Source organism: Hyla sarda, chromosome 2 (genome assembly GCF_029499605.1).
Source record: "Hyla sarda isolate aHylSar1 chromosome 2, aHylSar1.hap1, whole genome shotgun sequence".
NCBI lineage: Eukaryota > Metazoa > Chordata > Amphibia > Anura > Hylidae > Hyla > Hyla sarda.
Window position 1 is genome coordinate 435,519,686 of NC_079190.1, and position 19,433 is coordinate 435,539,118.

General features: G+C 41.0%; 1 protein-coding gene across 1 annotated transcript in view; it reads left to right on the forward strand.

The window, feature by feature from the left end:
• Positions 1 to 4,660, forward strand: part of ADORA2B (adenosine A2b receptor) — an 83,159-nt gene extending 78,499 nt beyond the window's left edge. Inside the window, exon 2 of the mRNA XM_056559151.1 lies at positions 1,320 to 4,660. Within this exon, the coding sequence (XP_056415126.1) occupies positions 1,320 to 2,010 (691 nt within the window). The 3' untranslated portion in view covers positions 2,011 to 4,660. The remainder of the gene's footprint in view (positions 1 to 1,319) is intronic.
• The last annotated feature ends 14,773 nt before the right edge of the window (positions 4,661 to 19,433 follow it).

Below are 19,433 nucleotides of genomic sequence, written 5' to 3' on the forward strand. Positions count from 1 at the left end.
TATCTAAATGTTTTCATCACATATAATGTAGGTGCATCATTATTTGCTGCTTCTATACTAATTGGTTCTTTATATGTTAGTATAGTACATTATATATTGCCTGAAAACAAGGTGATCACTGATGAAAAGGTCTTTAAACTTCATTATCTGCCATTCGATCATCGATTTCTCCACTTCACGAAGGCGACCTAAAATGACCACACCATTTATATTCATCTGGAGAGGTTTCACATGACAATTGTTTATGCCTTAGATTGTGACCCATGAGAAATGAGATTATTCACAGTTGAGGTCTAAAGGGCTTCCTGTTGTATGGATGAAAGAATGGATCATTGTGTACTGCTGAGGTTGAAAACAAATCAATATGTTACACTAAGGGCAATCCGCTCTACCCATGAAGGGATCTGCTATTGATTTGTATCAGTGTCTTTTTCCATTTTCTTTAGTTTATCCTTGCTGCTATGACCTTGTTTTCCAAAACGCCCATCATACAGAGAGGATAGCATGAATATGGTCTATGCTTTAGGTTGGGAGAACTTTGAACCTCCTTGCCCTCCAGCTTGAGTTCATATGAATGGCTACGGTAATCTTTGGTCTATAAAGCAATGGGACAGTCATATTTGGATATTTTAACTTTGCCCAAATACTAGAGTGTAAAGTGGCTTTCCTTAGATTTGATTGAATTGACTACTTATCCGGAAACATTAAGATAATGTTTATGTCAGTCTCTAGTAATTGGGCCAGTTTAAATAGGACATATCCAAATTTTTTAGTGAGTTCTTTTGAAAAAGCCAAATTTACTGGGACTGGACATTTCTTACATGCAATATTAACACCTAAATGACTGCCTTTTTACAATGCTCAGCAGTTATTCATTATAGAGCAGGCTCAGCAGAGTTCACCCTGCTTTATATGGGGTGGGTGTTGGCTGTGTCATACAGCTGACATCCACCTACAACTGCTGGTATCAGACTTGAGTCCTATGCTGGCAGTTGAGCCCTCTACATACCATGATCAGTAGTGATTACTGCTAGTAGAGGGTGATCTGACAGGTGCTGAACTTGTCAGGGTCCCGATTGGCATCCCTACGACACAAACACAGGGTGCTACTCAGTTACCATGGCAGACAGAAGCCTTCTGAGGTCCTCCATGCCTTCCCCAGGCAGGCTGTACTAGCATAGTGCCAATGTCACTGATCAGAGAAAGTATCTAATGGTTGCTTAATAAACATGATATGAATATATTACAGGATTCAGGTGATGAATAAATATGTGAATGATAATTTTGTACTGAATTTATTATTTTATTTTTTTTCGCAGGTACAAGAGTTTGGTGACTGGAAAAAGGGCAAGAGCCATAATCGCAGGTTTTTGGATCCTCTCATTCGGTATAGGATTGACCCCACTAATGGGTTGGAATTGCTTGGAAGCAGACTGTGGTGGAGGAGATAGAATTTCAAGGCAGAACGGCACTGTCTCGTGTTTATTTGAAAAAGTGGTCACGATGTCTTACATGGTGTACTTTAACTTTTTTGGTTGTGTTCTCCTTCCTCTGTTGTTCATGCTGGGAATATACATCAAGATCTTCATGGTTGCCCGCAAGCAACTCAGACAAATCGAACTTAAGTGTGTGGGTGCAGACAACTCAAGGACCACTCTCCAAAAAGAAGTGAATGCCGCCAAGTCTTTGTCCATTATTGTGGGCCTGTTTGCTTTTTGCTGGCTTCCCATCCACATACTGAACTGCATCACACTTTTTGACCCCAAGTTTCAGAAGGAAAAACCAGAGTGGGCTATGAACTTGGCTATCATCTTATCTCATGCCAACTCTGTGGTGAACCCTATCATATATGCCTACAAAATAAGAGACTTTCGCTACACCTTCCGCAAGATTATTTCAAAGTACCTTGTCTGCAAAAAAGACAACTTTTCTAAGTGTCCTAAAGGCAGCATAGCTAACTCCAGGCACTTGCAAATCAGTACTGTAAGTGCGGCCAATGCTTTTATGTGACCCTTTAGACAAACTATTAAACTCAACCCACATGGATAAAGACCCATGTGTTATTGGGTAGGTTACAAGAACATGTACTGTAAATCTGTTGCTGGGACCATTAAGGATATGAGAATTGACCACTTTGCTGCTGCACTTTGTTCATTTGAGATGTTCACCATTAGTTTTTTAACTATAAGGTATTGCTGAAGGTTCCCCCTAAATCCTCTGCACTGACAACATTTCTGCTGGCGATAAGCTGTTCAATGCGTGTAGTTAAAGGAACAATTATATGAGGGATGTGCACATAATCCTCAAAACGAATATTTCCCCTTAGAGTAAGCAACCAAAGCCATGTTTAGTTACAGTGGACGGGAAGCTTCGAACCTGTAGAAGAATGTACATTAGTTTGTTTTTAAAGCACATTATTTATACAACCTTTTATACGTCGGTTGGATGTAGAGTAAATTTTTATTCTTTTGTAGATTTTTTATTTCTGAAATGTTATTTTTTTTAGATCTTACATACAGTTCAAATTATTTAATGTTCTTGCTTGTCAGTCTGTGTTTTTAGTACTTGTCCGAATGAAGGCGCATAAGGTGATCGTATCATAAGCTGATGGATGCTAATAGGTCCCAACCTGGAATACTTAACCCTAACTACAAAAATTTTAAGGTGACCTTTATTACAAATTACATATGGCCATAAACTTTATAGCAAAATAAACACATTAAACTAGTCCTGTATTGTAATCCAAAGGTGTGAGACACAAGTTGCCTATATGTATCCCAGGAGGCATCAGTTTCTCCATCCCCATCATTCTCCTTCCCCTTCTTCTAATCAGGGTCAGACTAGTTCACAAGAATACTACAGGGCCCAGGCTCTAACACATTAATTACAGGGCCCAGGCTCTAACACATTAATGGATCCATCAAAATATAACCCCTTAAAATGTCGGCCTTGGGGAAATGACTTGCCATGTCTTATGGAATAATTCACAAATAGCATATTAGACCTTATAGATTATATGGCTTACAAATAAAAGAAGAAAATCTAGTCCCAAGATGGTTCTAGCACATACAAAACAATACAAATAGGAAAACAGGCAGAGCTTAGTTCTTCTGCTGGAATTTTGTCTTCAATGGAGACCAGGGAATCTAAACCATACCCTAAAGCTAAACACTGCCTCTCGCCAAGCCAAAGTTTGGGTGGGACATCAGGAGGAACGGAATGAGACCTATTTGTTTCTAAAAGACTGTTTCTGGAATGTTTTATATCCTTGGACATAAAGAATAGAAAGACACAGCTGCATTTTTGCAAAAACAGCCCCACTATTGCCATAGGTTGAGTGCAATAATGAAGCCTAACCCTATTCAAGGGAGCCGAGTTGCTATACTACCCACAACCCATTGACAAGTGGGGAACTGTTTTTGGAAGAAAGCAGCCATGTTTTTCTTCTTTTATACAACCTTACGTTATGTTCACATTACAACTAGGTTTCACTGGTGATAAAGTCATGCACGGTTGTTGACCACAAAACTCCCTTTCGTGCCAGTGTCCAGTGTTTGAGAAATAGCAGGTCTTGAAGTCCTCAGTGGGGGTTAACAGTAATGTCATTTATGTGAACTAACTATTGCAGACACTTTCTGATTTTCTTACTAATGACTGGATCTTAAAAGCACTTAGAGTAATTCACCAACTATGTCCTGCATTGCTCTTTGCAAGGTTAAATTGGAAAACAGATGCAGTGCACCCTTGTCCCTGAAGGCTGATCTCACATTGGAACCAAAAGAAAAGGTCATTGCTTATTCAAGGTCCAGGGGGCAAAGCACAAAACCTAAGGATCCCAAATGAATTGCTGGAGTGGTTGTAAATAGATATATATATTTATATATTTGTACTATTTTTGTGATTGCAGAAGGAAAACAAAAAGCAGTCACATGGTTTAAAACCATTGTGTGATGGGTCTAATGGAAGGCTCTTACTGTGTTACAGACAATCTGAAGTTCACTTTCACGGTGAAGGGCTACACATTACTGTGATCAGGTTTATTTAGACAGTTATCAATGATATACAATATAAATAAAATGGAGAAGACTGCACTGCAGGAGAATACATACATCTATAGTGTATATCTGTATTTTCTATGTATATTTTGTATTTCTATTTTGATACATGAGGTCCTTGCCACCAACCTATGTACAAATGTTTTGTCTCTGGACATGTTACTGCTGGCAACTTTGAATAGTGGAGCTAGCCACACACGAGATATCGGTCAGGGGAAGGCTCATTTCTGCAGGCTCCACCATAACCATCTCTTCGGACAAGTGTTCCTGTTTATTTTGATGAGGAAAGATAAATAAGCCACTACCATAGGACAAAGGGCATTTTGGCCAATATGCCAATGTACAAAATTGTCAGCAAGTTTGGCAAACTTATATCTTAAGCTAGCCATACTAATTAAAGGGGTATTCCAGGAAAACTTTTTTTTATATATCAACTGGCTCCAGAAAGTTAAACAGATCTGTAAATTAATTCTATTTAAAAATCTTAATCCTTGCAGTACTTTTGAAGTTAAGGTTGTTCTTTTCTGTCTAAATTCTTTCTGATGACACCTGTCTCGGGAAACACCCAGTTTAGAAGCAAATCCCCATAGCAAACCTCTTCTAAACTGGGCGTTTCCTGAGACAGGTGTCATCAGAGAGGATTTAGACAGAAAAGAACAACCTTAACTTCAGAAGCTCATAAGTACTGAAAGGATTAAGATTTTTTTTATAGAAGTAATTTACAAATCTGTTTAACTTTCTGGAGCCAGTTGATATATATATATAAAAAAAAGTTTTTTTTTTCCTGGAATACCCCTTTAAATAGCTGTTGGCCAAACATTCATTTAGCCAACCACAATCTCTCTTGACCGCCCAATGTACATGCATGACAACAGAGAGAGGAGGCTTAAGCCGCCACGAGACAGCTCTAGTGGTGGCTCATTTTCCTCAGAACAAAAGGGTCAAGCAGTTGAATATTAACATGCCTGACCCTCTTCTTCTTTAACATCATCTGTCGGAATCTGGAGGCCCGAATACACTTAAGGGTTTTTTCAAATTAAAACGACGGGGGTTTAAAATCTAGGAATCTACCACAGATCCCTGAGGGACCCCATTCAAGTCAATGGGATCTATTGGGACCTGGTGGTCATCAAGTGGAGTCAGTTGTGCTTCGACCCGTTTTGGGGTTGTTTAGTACAAAAAAATAAAAATAAAGAGCCAAACGGACGCAGAATGAGGCGGAGCACAATGACAATGTGAACCTAGCCTTAGCTTCAGCTGAATTTTGACCAATGTGTATGGGGATCTTTATGTTTATGCCCAAATTTATCACAATGTGCCAATGATGCCCCAACTAGTTAAACGACAGATTTCTTTGTACATTTGCTGGAGACAGATAATAATTTGTATATAGAGAGGGGCCTAGTGCCTTAGCCCTTTAACACAGTTTAGGAATCCTACTTTGTCCCTATATAAATAAATAAAAAGCTCTGTAACGTATGCGAGATATTATAAAGGATATTCATAAAAGGATATGTATAGAGGACAATTTGTAATTCCTGTTTAATGGTCCCTTTACGAGCGTCTATACTTGGCAAATTGACTTAGGCTAAATATATAGAAATTAAAGCTTATGTCAAATAAAATAGCATTTCACCCCAGAAGAAGAAGAGTAATGACTTTTTAAAATCTTATTAAACGTAGAATTTGTCCAGAAACATTAATGTTGTAGGTTACATATGTTACATGTTACAATTGTGCACAAGGCCTTAGACATGACTAAGAAATGACTAAAGAGAGGAATAACTTGGCAGAAGAAGCAAGGATACATTTTTTGGTAAATTTTCAATTTTAGGGGAAAATGCTTTTGCTTTAAATTTTATACAGAGCATAATATGACTCCTTAGGGCTTAGGCTATGTTCAGACAATGGAATTTCTGTGCGATATTCCGCAGAAGAATTCTGCATGGACATTCCACTGCAGCAGAGTCCCATTGAATTAAATTCTGCTGCACCGTGCACACGGTGGAATTTCCATGGCAGATGTTTTTGCCACGGAAATCCTGATTCCAGGGTCTGCAGAAAGAATAGACATGTATATTCTTTCTGCGGAGTCTGCAAAGAAATGCATTGCCATCTATGAGGCAACACATTCCCGAGCGGTCCTAGTGCTGGCATGTTCTGCCAGCGCACCGCTATCTGTGGAATTCCACCATTTGAACACAGCCTTACAGCAATGTCTCTCAAGCAGGATGCCTCCAGTTGTTGCAAATCTTCAACTCCCAGCATGCAGCTGTCCGGGTATGCTAGAAGTTGTAGTTTTGCAACAGCAGAAGGCACCCTGGTTGGGAAACACTGCCTATATAGTATATAACAAGTCAGACAGGTAGACTAAAATGATTAGACTGACAGAAGTAACTAAATATTTTCAAGTCCTGTTATTCCCTAAAGGGGTCCTAACACTTTAAATCGAACACTATGTCAGGACTGGAAACAATGTCCAATATGCCCTTCAGTGCAGTCTAACTCCATAAAGACCAGTTCACACAATGTTACGTCACCGGTTTTTATAAAGTACCTTTATTTGAATACTGTGATTTTATTTTATTTTTTTAATACTCTACTGTTTTGCACTTTATTGGGAAAATGCAGAATTTTACAATATTTATAAGGAACCTGATAGTTTTAGTTATGTACATTCCCAGGAAATTCATGGTGTCAAGTCTGTTTTTAAGTCTAACTTTATTTTACAAAAAATCTAAAAAGGGAAAAAAAATGAAAAATAAAATATGGAGAACTGTTTCAACAGTGGCGTTCCTTCACCTATAGAAGAGCCCTTGTAATGTGATTTCCAATGGAACCTATGGACTGCATCTTCCTGCTGGTCTCATCCGTACCCTGCAGATAGACAGGGGGCCGAGGGACCACCTGGAATATTAATGTGACTACATGGACCATCTAGGACTTTTCGGTGCACAGCTCCATTTCTCACCATGTGATGTCATTGTTGTTGTCGAGGTTTTGCACATACAAGATCGCGTTGATATGTTCAAAATGATTGGTGATGCCTCAGATCAATGAGACTTTTCTATTTTTTAATTTAACAAAAAAGCCACCTTGCCTTGAATTATTTTACGTAGGCTGAACAATATGTTACAATGTTCTCGGTAGTTCAGCACTATGCTTTTAGCCTTTTTTCATGTATAAATAAAAAGCACTAACATGGTCATCAATGAGTGTTTTTTTATTTTCTCTGAAAAATGACCTGCATGTTGTGTATATAGTACAAAGGTGACACAAAAAAACATAAAAAAGTGTTTGAGATGGAAATTAAGCGACACCATTGTCCTGAGAAGGACTCTTTAGGGCTTGTTCACACCAGTAGAATCCATGCTGATGCAGTATCAACACAAGATAGGAGACAAGTACCCAATTGTGGGGGTTCTAACCGTTGGGACCCCCAGCGGTCTCCAAAACAGGTCCAAAATATACCCCTGCACAGAGTGCTGAGTCTGCATACCTCCTTCATGCATCTTTATGGAAGCAACAGAGATACTCGAGCACTTAGAGTGTCAACCTAACAACTAAAAAGACATAGGGGGAGATTTATCAAAACCTGTCCAGAGGAAAAAAGTTACCCATAGCAACCAATCAGATCGCTTCTTTCATTTTTAACAAGGCCTCTGCAAAATGAAAGTAGCAATCTGATTGGTTGTTATGGGCAACTTTTCCTTGCACTGGTTTAGATAAATCTCCCCCATGATGCTGAACTTTTCCAAATGCCCAAAGAAAAATGCATTTCAAATAACTTATGAATTGATTTGCATCTTACAGATTGATCCCCTTTCAATCAGCAAGATTTCTGGCTCACAGGTGTCTTTAATACTTGTAATGAGCAGAGATTAGGAGCATTCTCTTAAAGCGAGTGCTCCTAATCTCAACTATAAAACATACCTGTCCACAGAAGGAATCAATCAGATTCCAAAATGTCCACCATAACTAAGACCAGAGAGTTATTCAAGGATGTCAGGGACAAGATTGTAGACCTACACATGGCGACACAACCCTCTTTAAAGCATGAGACTACAGTTCTTCATCTTTCAGGAGGGGGTGGATTTTCAGCTGTTCTACTTAAAGAAAAGCAATAGCTTAACCACATGGGGGGTTTAAATAGGCAGGAATTTAAATAGGTTAAATTCCTGCCATTTCCCTCTAATCCACCAATCAGGATCTTCATCTGCAGCTTGGGGCATCTATCCAGAATCTTCCATGGTAAGTTTCTGCCACTCTGACACAATTAGCTCAGGAGAAAAATCCCTTAAACATATACCATTCATTTTTAAACAGTTCAAATAAGTAAAGTTGATATGGTGCAATGTTCCCATGAGCCTTCTTTGTTTATCCAATGCAGAGGGCTGCATTCTATTAGGATTGAGGTTGTTCCCTCCTAATGTAATGAAATGCAAGCAATTTATGTCCCCTCATATTGCTCCTGCAGAGTATTTCATACCTACTTAGCATAGTCTCTACCCCTGTCATCTTTTGTTTAACTATAGGAATATAGAGTGACATATGTCACACAGTGTGATGCATGATTGTGAATGAAGGACAAAAACTGTAAAATTCTTCAATATATGTACAGTATAACCTTTTTGCATGGCATGGACCCCTTAAGCTAGGTTCACATGTCAGAATTTCTGTGAGGAATGCACAGAAATTCTGCAGCATAGTCCTTTTGAATTCAATGGGATTCTGCTGCGCTGTGCACATGGTAGAATTTCTATGGCAGATGTTTCCCGCACGGAAATTCCATTATCCGTGTCCGCACAAAGAATTAACTCATTCATTCTTTGTGCACGGAATGCATAGCCATCATATTATGCTTTTTCAGAAAGTAGATTTTTTACATCTTTCATTAAATTCTTTAGGAGTAAAGTCAAATGTGTATAAGAGCCTGCTTAGTTGTTTTTGGCTTTAAAGGGGTACTCCGCCCCTAGACATCTTATCCCCTATCCAAAGGATAATGGGTTTAGATGTCAGATCGCTGGGGTCCCGCTGCTGGGGACCCCCGGGATCTCGGCTGCGAGACCCCGCTATCATTACAGCACAGAGCAGACTCGCTCCGTGCGTAATGACGGGCAATACAGGGGCCGGAGCATCGTTACGTCAATACAAGTCTATGGGAGGGGGCGTGGCGGCCATCACGCCCCCTCCCATAGACTTGCATTAAGTGGGCGGGTCGTGACGTCACGAGGGGCGGAGCCGTGATGTTACGATGCTCAGGCCCCTGTGTCGCTGGTCAATAGGATAGGGGACAAGATGTCTAGGGGCGGAGTACCCCTTTAAGATCTCCTCCAGCCATCACAAGCAGACAGTGGGCCATCGTTCTGAAGATAAGTACGGGTCCCAGAAGTGGGAACCATGTCTATCAGACATTTAAGGCTTGTCCATAATGCCATAAATCTCCAGATGGGAATACCCCTTTAAGACACCAGTCGTGGTTTAGAAACAGCGAGACTCCAGCTGGTGCTTAACTGTCGCTGTTGGTAAATTACAACTCCTACGCCAAAGGCTGTCTGGAAATGATGGGGGAGTGTAGTGCTCCCTTTTTGGAAAACCTGCTTTATGGTCGCTCTTTCCAGGGGAGAGAGCCATAATTGCACCAACCATTTCCTGCATTTTTTTTTGTTTACTATTAATAAAAATGTTAATGAGCGCTTGTGGGGGAGTGCTTTTTGGAAGAAAAGTTTTTTTTTAGAAGGAGTCCATTACTAAGCTAGGGCTTAGCTTTAGCCCCAAAAACAGCTAGCGCTAACCTCCAATTATTACCCCTGTACCCACCGCCAAAGGGGTGCCGGGAGAAACCGGTACCAACAGGCCCGGAGCACCAAAAATGGAGCTCCTGGGCCCAGGCGGTAACAGGCTGGCTATATTTATGCTTGGAAGGACCAATAACAATGATCCTCACCTACCCTGGTAACATCAGGCTATGCGCTTTTTTCAATAACTATATATATAATGAAAAAAACACGGAAACTACTGAATGAGGATCTAAAAAATTTGTAATCGTGGTCTAATGCAATAAAGGACCCCACTTTACTCACACTTTTAGCGGTATCTGTGACACAACACTCAGAGCAGTGTATCCAGGTTACTCTTCCCTGATTTGGAAGTTGACACTGTTCTGACCAGAGGCCCAAGAAAAACCAGTAAAATGCAGAATGGTCCTTGTACAACTTATCTATTCCTATAGAAACCCTTCTTGGGGCTGTAGTGTAGACTGTATCCTTGCAGCGGGACTGGAGCTCAGGAACAACGTGGTTGCAGACAGGATTAGGAATGTGTAGCCTATATTTATGAGGTATGCCTAACTTTAGCATTACCCGAGGTTCACTACTTTGTCTCCTCAGGAAAAGCAGGGCTGGGGGACAGAAAAATGGCTCTTGCAAAGGCCAGGCAATTACTAACTAGACCAGGAATGAACTGTATCTGCAAACTAATTGTCAGAATACAAATACAGTGAATAGAATGCAAATGGAGATAAACCACAAGTAAGGTGGCATTTAGCAATATCCTGTTTTACTGTTCCTTTATAAGTGATGCCACTCCCAGTGAATCATGAATGGCCTAAAAGTCCCCATACGCCATTTGAAATGTTTCTCTAGAAAAACATTACCCTCTTAGTCCCACTTCTAATACTATGAAATGCGATGCAAGCAAGACCATAGAAGAAATTCACATTTAAAGAACTATTGTAAGAAAAAGGATAATCTCCATCTGATATAACAAAAAATGGTTTGGTAAAAAAATAAAGAAAAGAAAAGAAAAAAAAAGCTCACATAATATTTTGAGGAAAAAATGCCAGTAGGACATCTCTTCCGAGTAAATTCTTCAACAATTGTTACTAGTTCTATCAGAAATGAGCATACGTTTTATAAATGGTGCCAATTCCAAGAAGAAAAAAATTTAACTCACAGTACAGACCATCCTAGACTTATCAGTTCCCAGGAACAACTTGGATTAAGGAAAATTTCCCCTTCATATAACAGTAGTCGTGTTTTGTTGGCTTATCATGTCATCATAGGGCTGGGCGGTATACCGGTTCATACCGAATAAAGAATTTTTTGGGCTGCACGATATGAATCTTCCCCCATAACGCAATACCGGTTGGGCCCCTCCCCCTCGGGAATGAATTAATCAGCCCAGCGCAGCGCTGCTGTCCCCACATCGGGGAACTAACCCTATGTTACCTGCCAGCGCTGTTCTGCGCCCCCCCCCAATTAATGATCAGCCCAGTGGGGTACTACTCAAGCACTGCCCTCCTCCTCTTTGTTGGGGGCCGCCGGGCGCTGGAACTCACTGTACACCAGTGGTTTCAAAGCTGCGGACCTCCAGCTGTTGCAAAACTACAACTCCCAGCATGCCCGGACAGCCGAAGCCGGCTTCTTACATGACAGTGGGCTCAGCCTATCACTAGCCGGGGCGGGGCATCACTCCGGCCGGTGATAGGCTGACGGTTGTCCTCCCCAGTCCCCAGCGTGCTTCCGAGGTGGGTGTCCGGGCATGTTGGGAGTTGTAGTTTTGGAACAGCTGGAGGTCCGCAGGTTGGAGACCACAGGCGTACAGTGAGTTCCAGCGCCCGGCGGCCCCCAACAAAGAGGAGGAGGGCAGTGCTTGAGTAGTACCCCGCTGGGCTGATCATTAATTGGGGGGAACAGAACAGCGCTGGCGGGTCACATGATGGGGGGGGGGGTCGAACACCTTGCGCGGGTCACATGATTGGGAGGGGGGGTTGTGGGGGGCAGAACAGCGCTGGCGGGTCACATGATTGGGGGGGGGGTGAAAATACTGTTATATACCGTGGAACCGCCATAAGTAAAAAAAAAATACCGTGATACACATATTTGGCCATACCGCTCAGACTTTCTTTGTCCACTTGGGATATTAGTAAAACGTGAACAATTTATACGGCTTTTTAACACAATACCTGATGCAATGTATGTGCTATACTTATAGCTATAACTTCATGTAGTCTAAAAACATATCTCTCAGAGGTCATCGTAGTTTATAACATAAGGCAAACATGGAAGAGGTGTCCTCCTCCCTCCCAAGGGGCTCTCACACACAACCAGGCAATCCGGATTAGATCTAGGAACATAAGGGACTGATACATGTTTGCTGATTCATGCTGTAATATTTCCCCCTTTGGGTATACACTGCATTCGGGCAGTACATTGGAAGCTTCTTTCAGGATACCAGTATAAAGGTATGCCTTGTATACACTGTGTACTAGTGGCATTACCATTGAGTAGTCATACTTCTATTTTGATTCAAAAGTGGACAAGTCATGGTCTAGATCCATCACAGAAACAGTATACATTTCGGAAAAGGACCAAAGGTAGTCATAAGCAGACTTCATTGAGTTTTTAAACTTCACTACATATTTACGTTGGTATAACAATTTATACCAACACAGTATCAACCACAAGAAATGGGACAACTTACCCCGCCCATGAGAAGAAGTGTGGGGTCATATGGATTTTCAATTCTCATAAGACCAAAAAGGAATAGAAGCATCTTGTATGATCGTACACCCTTGATGGATTTTGCATCTGACTATATAATGTACTAACTTACCAGGCACTATCACAATGATTCTTATGGTGGGCTGGCAGGAAAACTAAGCCCCAGATGCATGGCTTCCTGGTTTTTAAAACGGCAATTTCCTCCCTTTTTGGTTTAGTTCCAATACACACAAAGGGAATAAACATGTGTATAGCAAAACATGTGTTACTGCAATCCTTTTCTGTGAGAAATACTTAATTTTCTAGAAGAATTTCAGGAGTGCCAACATGTACGGCCATGACTGTATAGATAAGGGTGGGGTAACATCACAATTTTGTTGTACTGTTTTGAATCAAGTTTTTTTTTTTTTAGGAAAACGTATGCTTCAATAACTGACAAGACAGTAAGCAAACTCGTGCTCATAATTTAATCCGTATGCGGTTTGAATTTTGATGTCTGGTTGCATCAGTTATTGTAAAAAAATAAAAATAAAGTATACATTTATTTTATTTAAAAATAATAAATTAATTCCAATAAAAATTCCATTGTTTTATTGAAATTCCAAGGGAAGTAGCAAGTTCTAGTATTTTTCAGAATAATCAACACTTCTTCTAAGCATGTGCAAGACAACGCCATTTACAAAAAAACATATGCCACTGCTGACACATACGGTTTGCATTGACTTCAATGCTAACAAAAACCGTATGTGGTGCATATACAGTTTTGAAACGGGACATAAAACCATAGTAGACTATGGTTTGCTGTCTGGGAAAAACTGTACAAGCACAAAACCGTACACAATCACATGCATCTTGGTGTGTACAGTTTTGAATGGAAAGTCAATGTACTGTGGAGCAAAAAAGTATTTAGTCAGCAACCAATTGTGCAAGTTCTCCCACTTAAAAAGATGAGAGGCTGTAATTTTCATCATAGGTATACCTCAACTATGAGAGCTATAATGAGAAAAAAAATCAAAAAATCACATTGTCTGGTTTTTAAAGAATTTACTTCCAAATTATAGTGGAAAATAAGTATTTGGTCAATAACAAAAGTTCATCTCAATACTTTGTTACATACCTTTTGTTGGCAATGACAGAGGTCAAACGTTTTCTGTAAGTCTTCACAAGGTTTTCACACACTGTTGCTGGTATTTTGGCCCATTCCTCCATGCAGATCTCCTCTAGAGCAGTGATGTTTTGGGGCTGTCACTGGGCAACCTTCAAAGGTTTTCTATGGGGTTGAGATCTGGAGACTGTCTAGGCCACTCCAAGACCATGAAATGCTTCTTATAAAGCCACTCCTTTGTTGCCTGAGCGGTGTGTTTGGGATCATTGTCATGCTGAAAGACCCAGCCACATTTCATCTTCAATGCCCTTGCTGATGGAAGGAGGTTTTCACTCAAAATTTCACACTACATGGCCCCATTCATTCTTTCCTTTACATTGATCAGTCATCCTGGTCCCTTAGCATAAAAACTGCCCCAAAGCATTATGTTTCCACCACCATGCTTCACAGTTGGTATGGTGTTGTTTGGACGCAACTCAGCATTTTTTCTCCTCACAACACAAAGAGTTGACTTCTTACAAAAAAATTCTACTTTGGTTTCATCTGACCATATGACATTCTCCCAATCTTCTTCTGGATCATCCAAATGCTCTCTAGCAAACTTCAGATGGGCCCGGACATGTACTGGCTTAAGCAGGGGGACACGTCTGGCACTGCATGATTTGAGTCCCTGGTGGCGTAGTGTGTTATTGATGGTAGCCTTTGTTACTTTAGTCCCAGCTCTCTGCAGGTCATTCACTAGGTCCCCCCGTGTGGTTCTTGGATTTTTGCTCACCGTTCTTGTGATCATTTTGACACCACAGGGTGAGATCTTGCTTGGAGCCCCAGATCGAGGGAGATTATCAGTGGTCTTGTATATCTTCCATTTTCTAATAATTGCTTCCACAGTTGATTTCTTCACACCAAGCTGCTTGCCTATTGCAGATTCAGTCTTCCCAGCCTGGTGCAGGTCTACAATTTTGTTTCTGATGTCCTTCGACAGCTCTTTGGTCTTGTCCATAGTGGAGTTTGGAGTGTGACTGTTTGAGGTTGTGGACAGGTGTCTTTTATACTGATAAGTTCAAACAGGTGCCATTAATACAGGTAACGAGTGGAGGACAGAGGAGACTCTTAAAGAAGTAGTTACAGGTCTGTGAGAGCCACAAATCTTGATTGTTTGTAGGTGAGCAGATACAGTTACCCCCCGACCTACGATGGCCCCGACATATGATGAAATCGACATACGATGGCCTCTCAGAGGCCATCGCATGTCGATGTCAGCATCGACATACAATGCTTTTATATGTCGGGGCCATCGCATTAACTGCTATCAGACAGCGCAAAATGCTTAAGCTGCTGTCGGACAGAAGTTTAAGCATCCCGGACAGGTTCACTTACCCATTCCCGCTGCTCCGGGTCCACTTCGCGATCCTCCAGTGTCTTCCGCATCTCCTCCAGGGTCCGGGCCTCGCTTTCCGGTGTCGTTATTACGTCACTACGCACGCCGTGCCGGCGCAGCAGCGTAATAACGTCACCAGAAAGCGAGGCCCGGACCCTGCAGAAGATGCGGAAGACACCGGAGGATCGGGAAGTGGACCCGGAGCAGCGGGAGCCCCTGGGACAGCATCGGGAGCCCCTGGGACAGCATCGGGAGCGGTGAGAATGCGGTCCGGAGCGGCGGGAACAGGTGAGTATAACTTCCTATACTTAACATTGCACGGATCCCTCAACATACGATGGATTCAACAAACGATGGGTCGTTTGGAACGAATTACCATCATATGTTGAGGGACCACTGTACTTATTTTCCCCCATAATTTGCAAATAAATTCTTTAAAAATCAGACAATGTGATTTTATGGATTTTTCTCATTATGTCTCTCATAGTTGAGGTATACCTATGATGAAAATTACAGGCCTCTCTCATCTTTTTAAGTGTGAGAACTTGCACAATTGGTGGCTGACTAAATACTTTTTTACCCCACTGTATATAGTTTTGAATAAGGCACCAAGCGGTTTTCATATACAAAACCGTATAAGGGAAACGAAGGACAAAATTGTGATGTGAATGCACTCTAAGTAAACCCTGTTACAGCATTTGAATCTGCTTTTTCCAACTTCTGGATTGCCTGACCACTTTTCTCTTCGCATTTCTTTATTACAACCCTCCTGGACTTTTTGCCCACAGCAGCTTTAACCCGTTGGCGACGGAGGGTGTATGGATACGCCCTTGCGTCCCGGTACTTAAGGACGGAGGGCGTACCTGTACGATCACCGCAGCCCGCCGGGCAGTGATCAGAACGAGATGCCTGTTGAAATCCCTGGTAAGGCAATGACATGCAGACTACGGAAGCCGGTGAGTTGCCTAGCAACATCTGGAGGCCTACAGTTTGAGACCACTATACAGTGGTTTCTAAACTGTGGCCCTTCAGATCTTGCAAAACTACAACTCCCAGAATGCCCAAACAGCAAACAGCTGTCTCGGCATGCTGGGAGTTGTAGTTGCATACCTCCAGCTGTTGCATAACTACATCTCCCAGCATAGCCTTCGGCGATCGGTACATGCTAGGAGTTGTAGTTTTGCAACAGCTGGAGGCACACTGGTTGGAAAATACTGAGTTAGGTAACAGAACCTAACTGAAGGTTTTCCAACCAGTGTGCCTTCAGCTGTTGCAAAGGTACAACTCCCAGCATGTATGGTTTGTCAGTGCATGCTGGGAGTTGTAGTTTTTCAACAGCTGGAGGTTTGCCCCCCCCCCCCCCATGTGAATGTATCGGGTACATTCACACAGGTAGGTTTACAGTGAGTTTCCAGCTTCAAGTTTGAGTTGCGGCAAGTTTTCCGCCGCAGCGCAAACTCCTAGCGGAAAACTCACCGTAAACCCCCACCAGTGCGAATGTACCCCAAAAACACTACACTACCACAAAATAAAGGGAAAACACTACATATACACCCCCTTACACTGTCCCCCCCCCCCCCCCAATAAAAATGAAAACGTATTGTACGGCAGTGTTTCTAAAATGGAGCCTCCAGCTGTTGCAAAACAACAACTCCCAGCATTTCCGGACAGCCACTGACTGTCCAGGCATGCTGGGAGTTTAGAAATAGCTGGAGGCACCCTGTTTAGGAATCACTGGCATAGAATACCCCTATGTCAACCCCTATGCAATCCCTAATTCAGTCTTCAAATGCGCATGGCACTCTCTCACTTTGGAGCCCTGTCGTATTTCAAGGAAATAGTTTAGGGCCACATATGGGGCATTTCCATACTCGGGAGCAATTACACTACAAATTTTGGGGGGCTTTTTCTCCTTTTACCCCTTATGAAAAGCAAAAGTTGGGGTCTACACCAGCCTGTTAGTGTAAAAAAATTAAAATGTTTACACTAACATTCTGGTGTAGCCCCATACTTTTTATTTTCACAAGAGGGAAAAGGAAAAAAAGACCCCCAAAATTTGTAACGCAATTTCTCCTGAGTATGGAAATAGCCCATATGTGGGCGTAAAATGCTCTGCGGGCGCACAATAAGGCTCAGGAGTGAGAGCGCACCATGTACATTTGAGGCCTAAATTGGTGATTTGCACAGGGGTGGCTGATTTTACAGCGGTTGTGACATAAACGCAAAAAAATAAATGCCCACGTTTAACCCCTTAACGACGAAAGACTGTGTCCCCGCAGCATATCGGGTCGGTCCCGGCGGCTATCATCCAGGCACGAGCAGTCAAGTGCCGATAACACTGATCACAGGCGTGTTAATACACACCAGTGATCAGCATAGGAGATCAGTGTGTGCAGTGTTATAGGTCCCTATGGGAGCTATAACACTGCAAAAAAAAAAGTGTAAAAAAAAAGTGTTAATAAAGGTCATTTAACCCCTTCCCTAATAAAAGTTTGAATCACCCCCCTTTTCCCATAAAAAAAATAAAACAGTTTAAATAAAAATAAACATATGTGGTATCGCCGCGTGCGTAAATGTCCGAACTATAAAAATATATTGTTAATTAAACCGCACGGTCAATGGCGTACACGTAAAAAAATTCCAAAGTCCAAAAAAGCGTATTTTCACTTTTTATACCATTAAAAAAATGAATAAAAAGTGATCAAAAAGTCCGATCAAAACAAAAATGGTACCGATAAAAACTTCAGATCACGGCGCAAAAAATGAGTCCTCATACCGCCCTGTACGTATAAAAATAAAAAAGTTATAGGGGTCAGAAGAGGACATTTTTAAACGTATACATTTTCCTGCATGTAGTTATGATTTTTTCCAGAAGTACGACAAAATCAAACCTATATAAGTAGGGTATCATTTTAACCGTATGGACCTACAGAATAATGATAAGGTGTCATTTTTACCGAAATATGCACTGCGTAGAAACGTAAGCCCCCAAAATTACAAAATTGCGTTTTTTCATTCGATTTTGTCGCACAATTATTTTTTTTTCCATTTTGCCGTGAATTTTTAGGTAAAATGACTAATGTCACTGCAAAGTAGAATTGGTGACGCAAAAAATAAGCCATAATATGGATTTTTAGGTGGAAAATTGAAAGGGTTATGATTTTTAAAAGGTAAGGAGGAAAAAACGAAAGTGCAAAAACTGAAAAACCTTGCGTCGTTAAGGGGTACTCCCGTGGAAAACTTTTTTTTTTTAAAATCAACTAGTGCCAGAAAGTTAAACAGATTTGTAAATTACTTCTATTAAAAATTTGTAATCCTTCCAGTACTTTTTAGGGGCTGTATACTAAAGAGAAATCCAAAAAAGAAATGCATTTCCTCTGATGTCATCACCACAGTGCTCTCTGCTCACCTCTGCTGTCCATTTCTGGAACTGTCCAGAGCAGGAGAAAATCCTCATAGCAAACATATGCTGCCCAGACAGTTCCTAAAATGGACAGCAGAGGTCAGCAGAGAGCACTGTGGTCATGACATCAGAGGAAATGCATTTCTTTTTTGGATTTCTCTTTAGTATACAGCCCCTAAAAAGTACTGGAAGGATTAAGATTTTTTAATAGAAGTGATTTACAAATCTGTTTAACTTTCTGGCACCAGTTGATTTAAAAAAAAAAAGTTTTCCACGGGAGTACCCCTTTAACCCCTTAACCCCTTAAGGACCAGGCCATTTTATACCTTAAGGACCGGAGCGTTTTTTGCAATTCTGACCACTGTCACTTTAAACATTAATAACTCTGGAATGCTTTTAGTTATCATTCTGATTCCGAGATAGTTTTTTCGTGACATATTCTACTTAAACTTAGTGGTAAAATTTTATGGTAACTTGCATCCTTTCTTGGTGAAAAATCCCAAAATTTGATGAAAAAAATGAAAATTTTGCATTTTTCTAACTTTGAAGCTCTCTGCTTGTAAGGAAAATGGATATTCAAAATATATATTTTTTGGGTTCACATATACAATATGTCTACTTTATGTTTGCATCATAAAATTTATGAGTTTTTACTTTTGGAAGACACCAGAGGGCTTCAAAGTTCAGCAGCAATTTTGAAATGTTTCACAAAATTTTCAAACTCGCTATTTTTCATGGACCAGTTCAGGTTTGAAGTGGATTTGAAGGGTCTTCATATTAGAAATACCCCATAAAAGACCCCATTATAAAAACTACACCCCCCAAAGTATTCAAAATGACATTCAGTAAGTGTATTAACCCTTTAGGTGTTTCACAGGAATAGCAGCAAAGTGAAGGAGAAAATTCAAAATCTTCATTTTTTACACTCGCATGTTCTTGTAGACCCAATTTTTGAATTTTTGCAAGGGGTAAAAAGGAGAAAATTTTT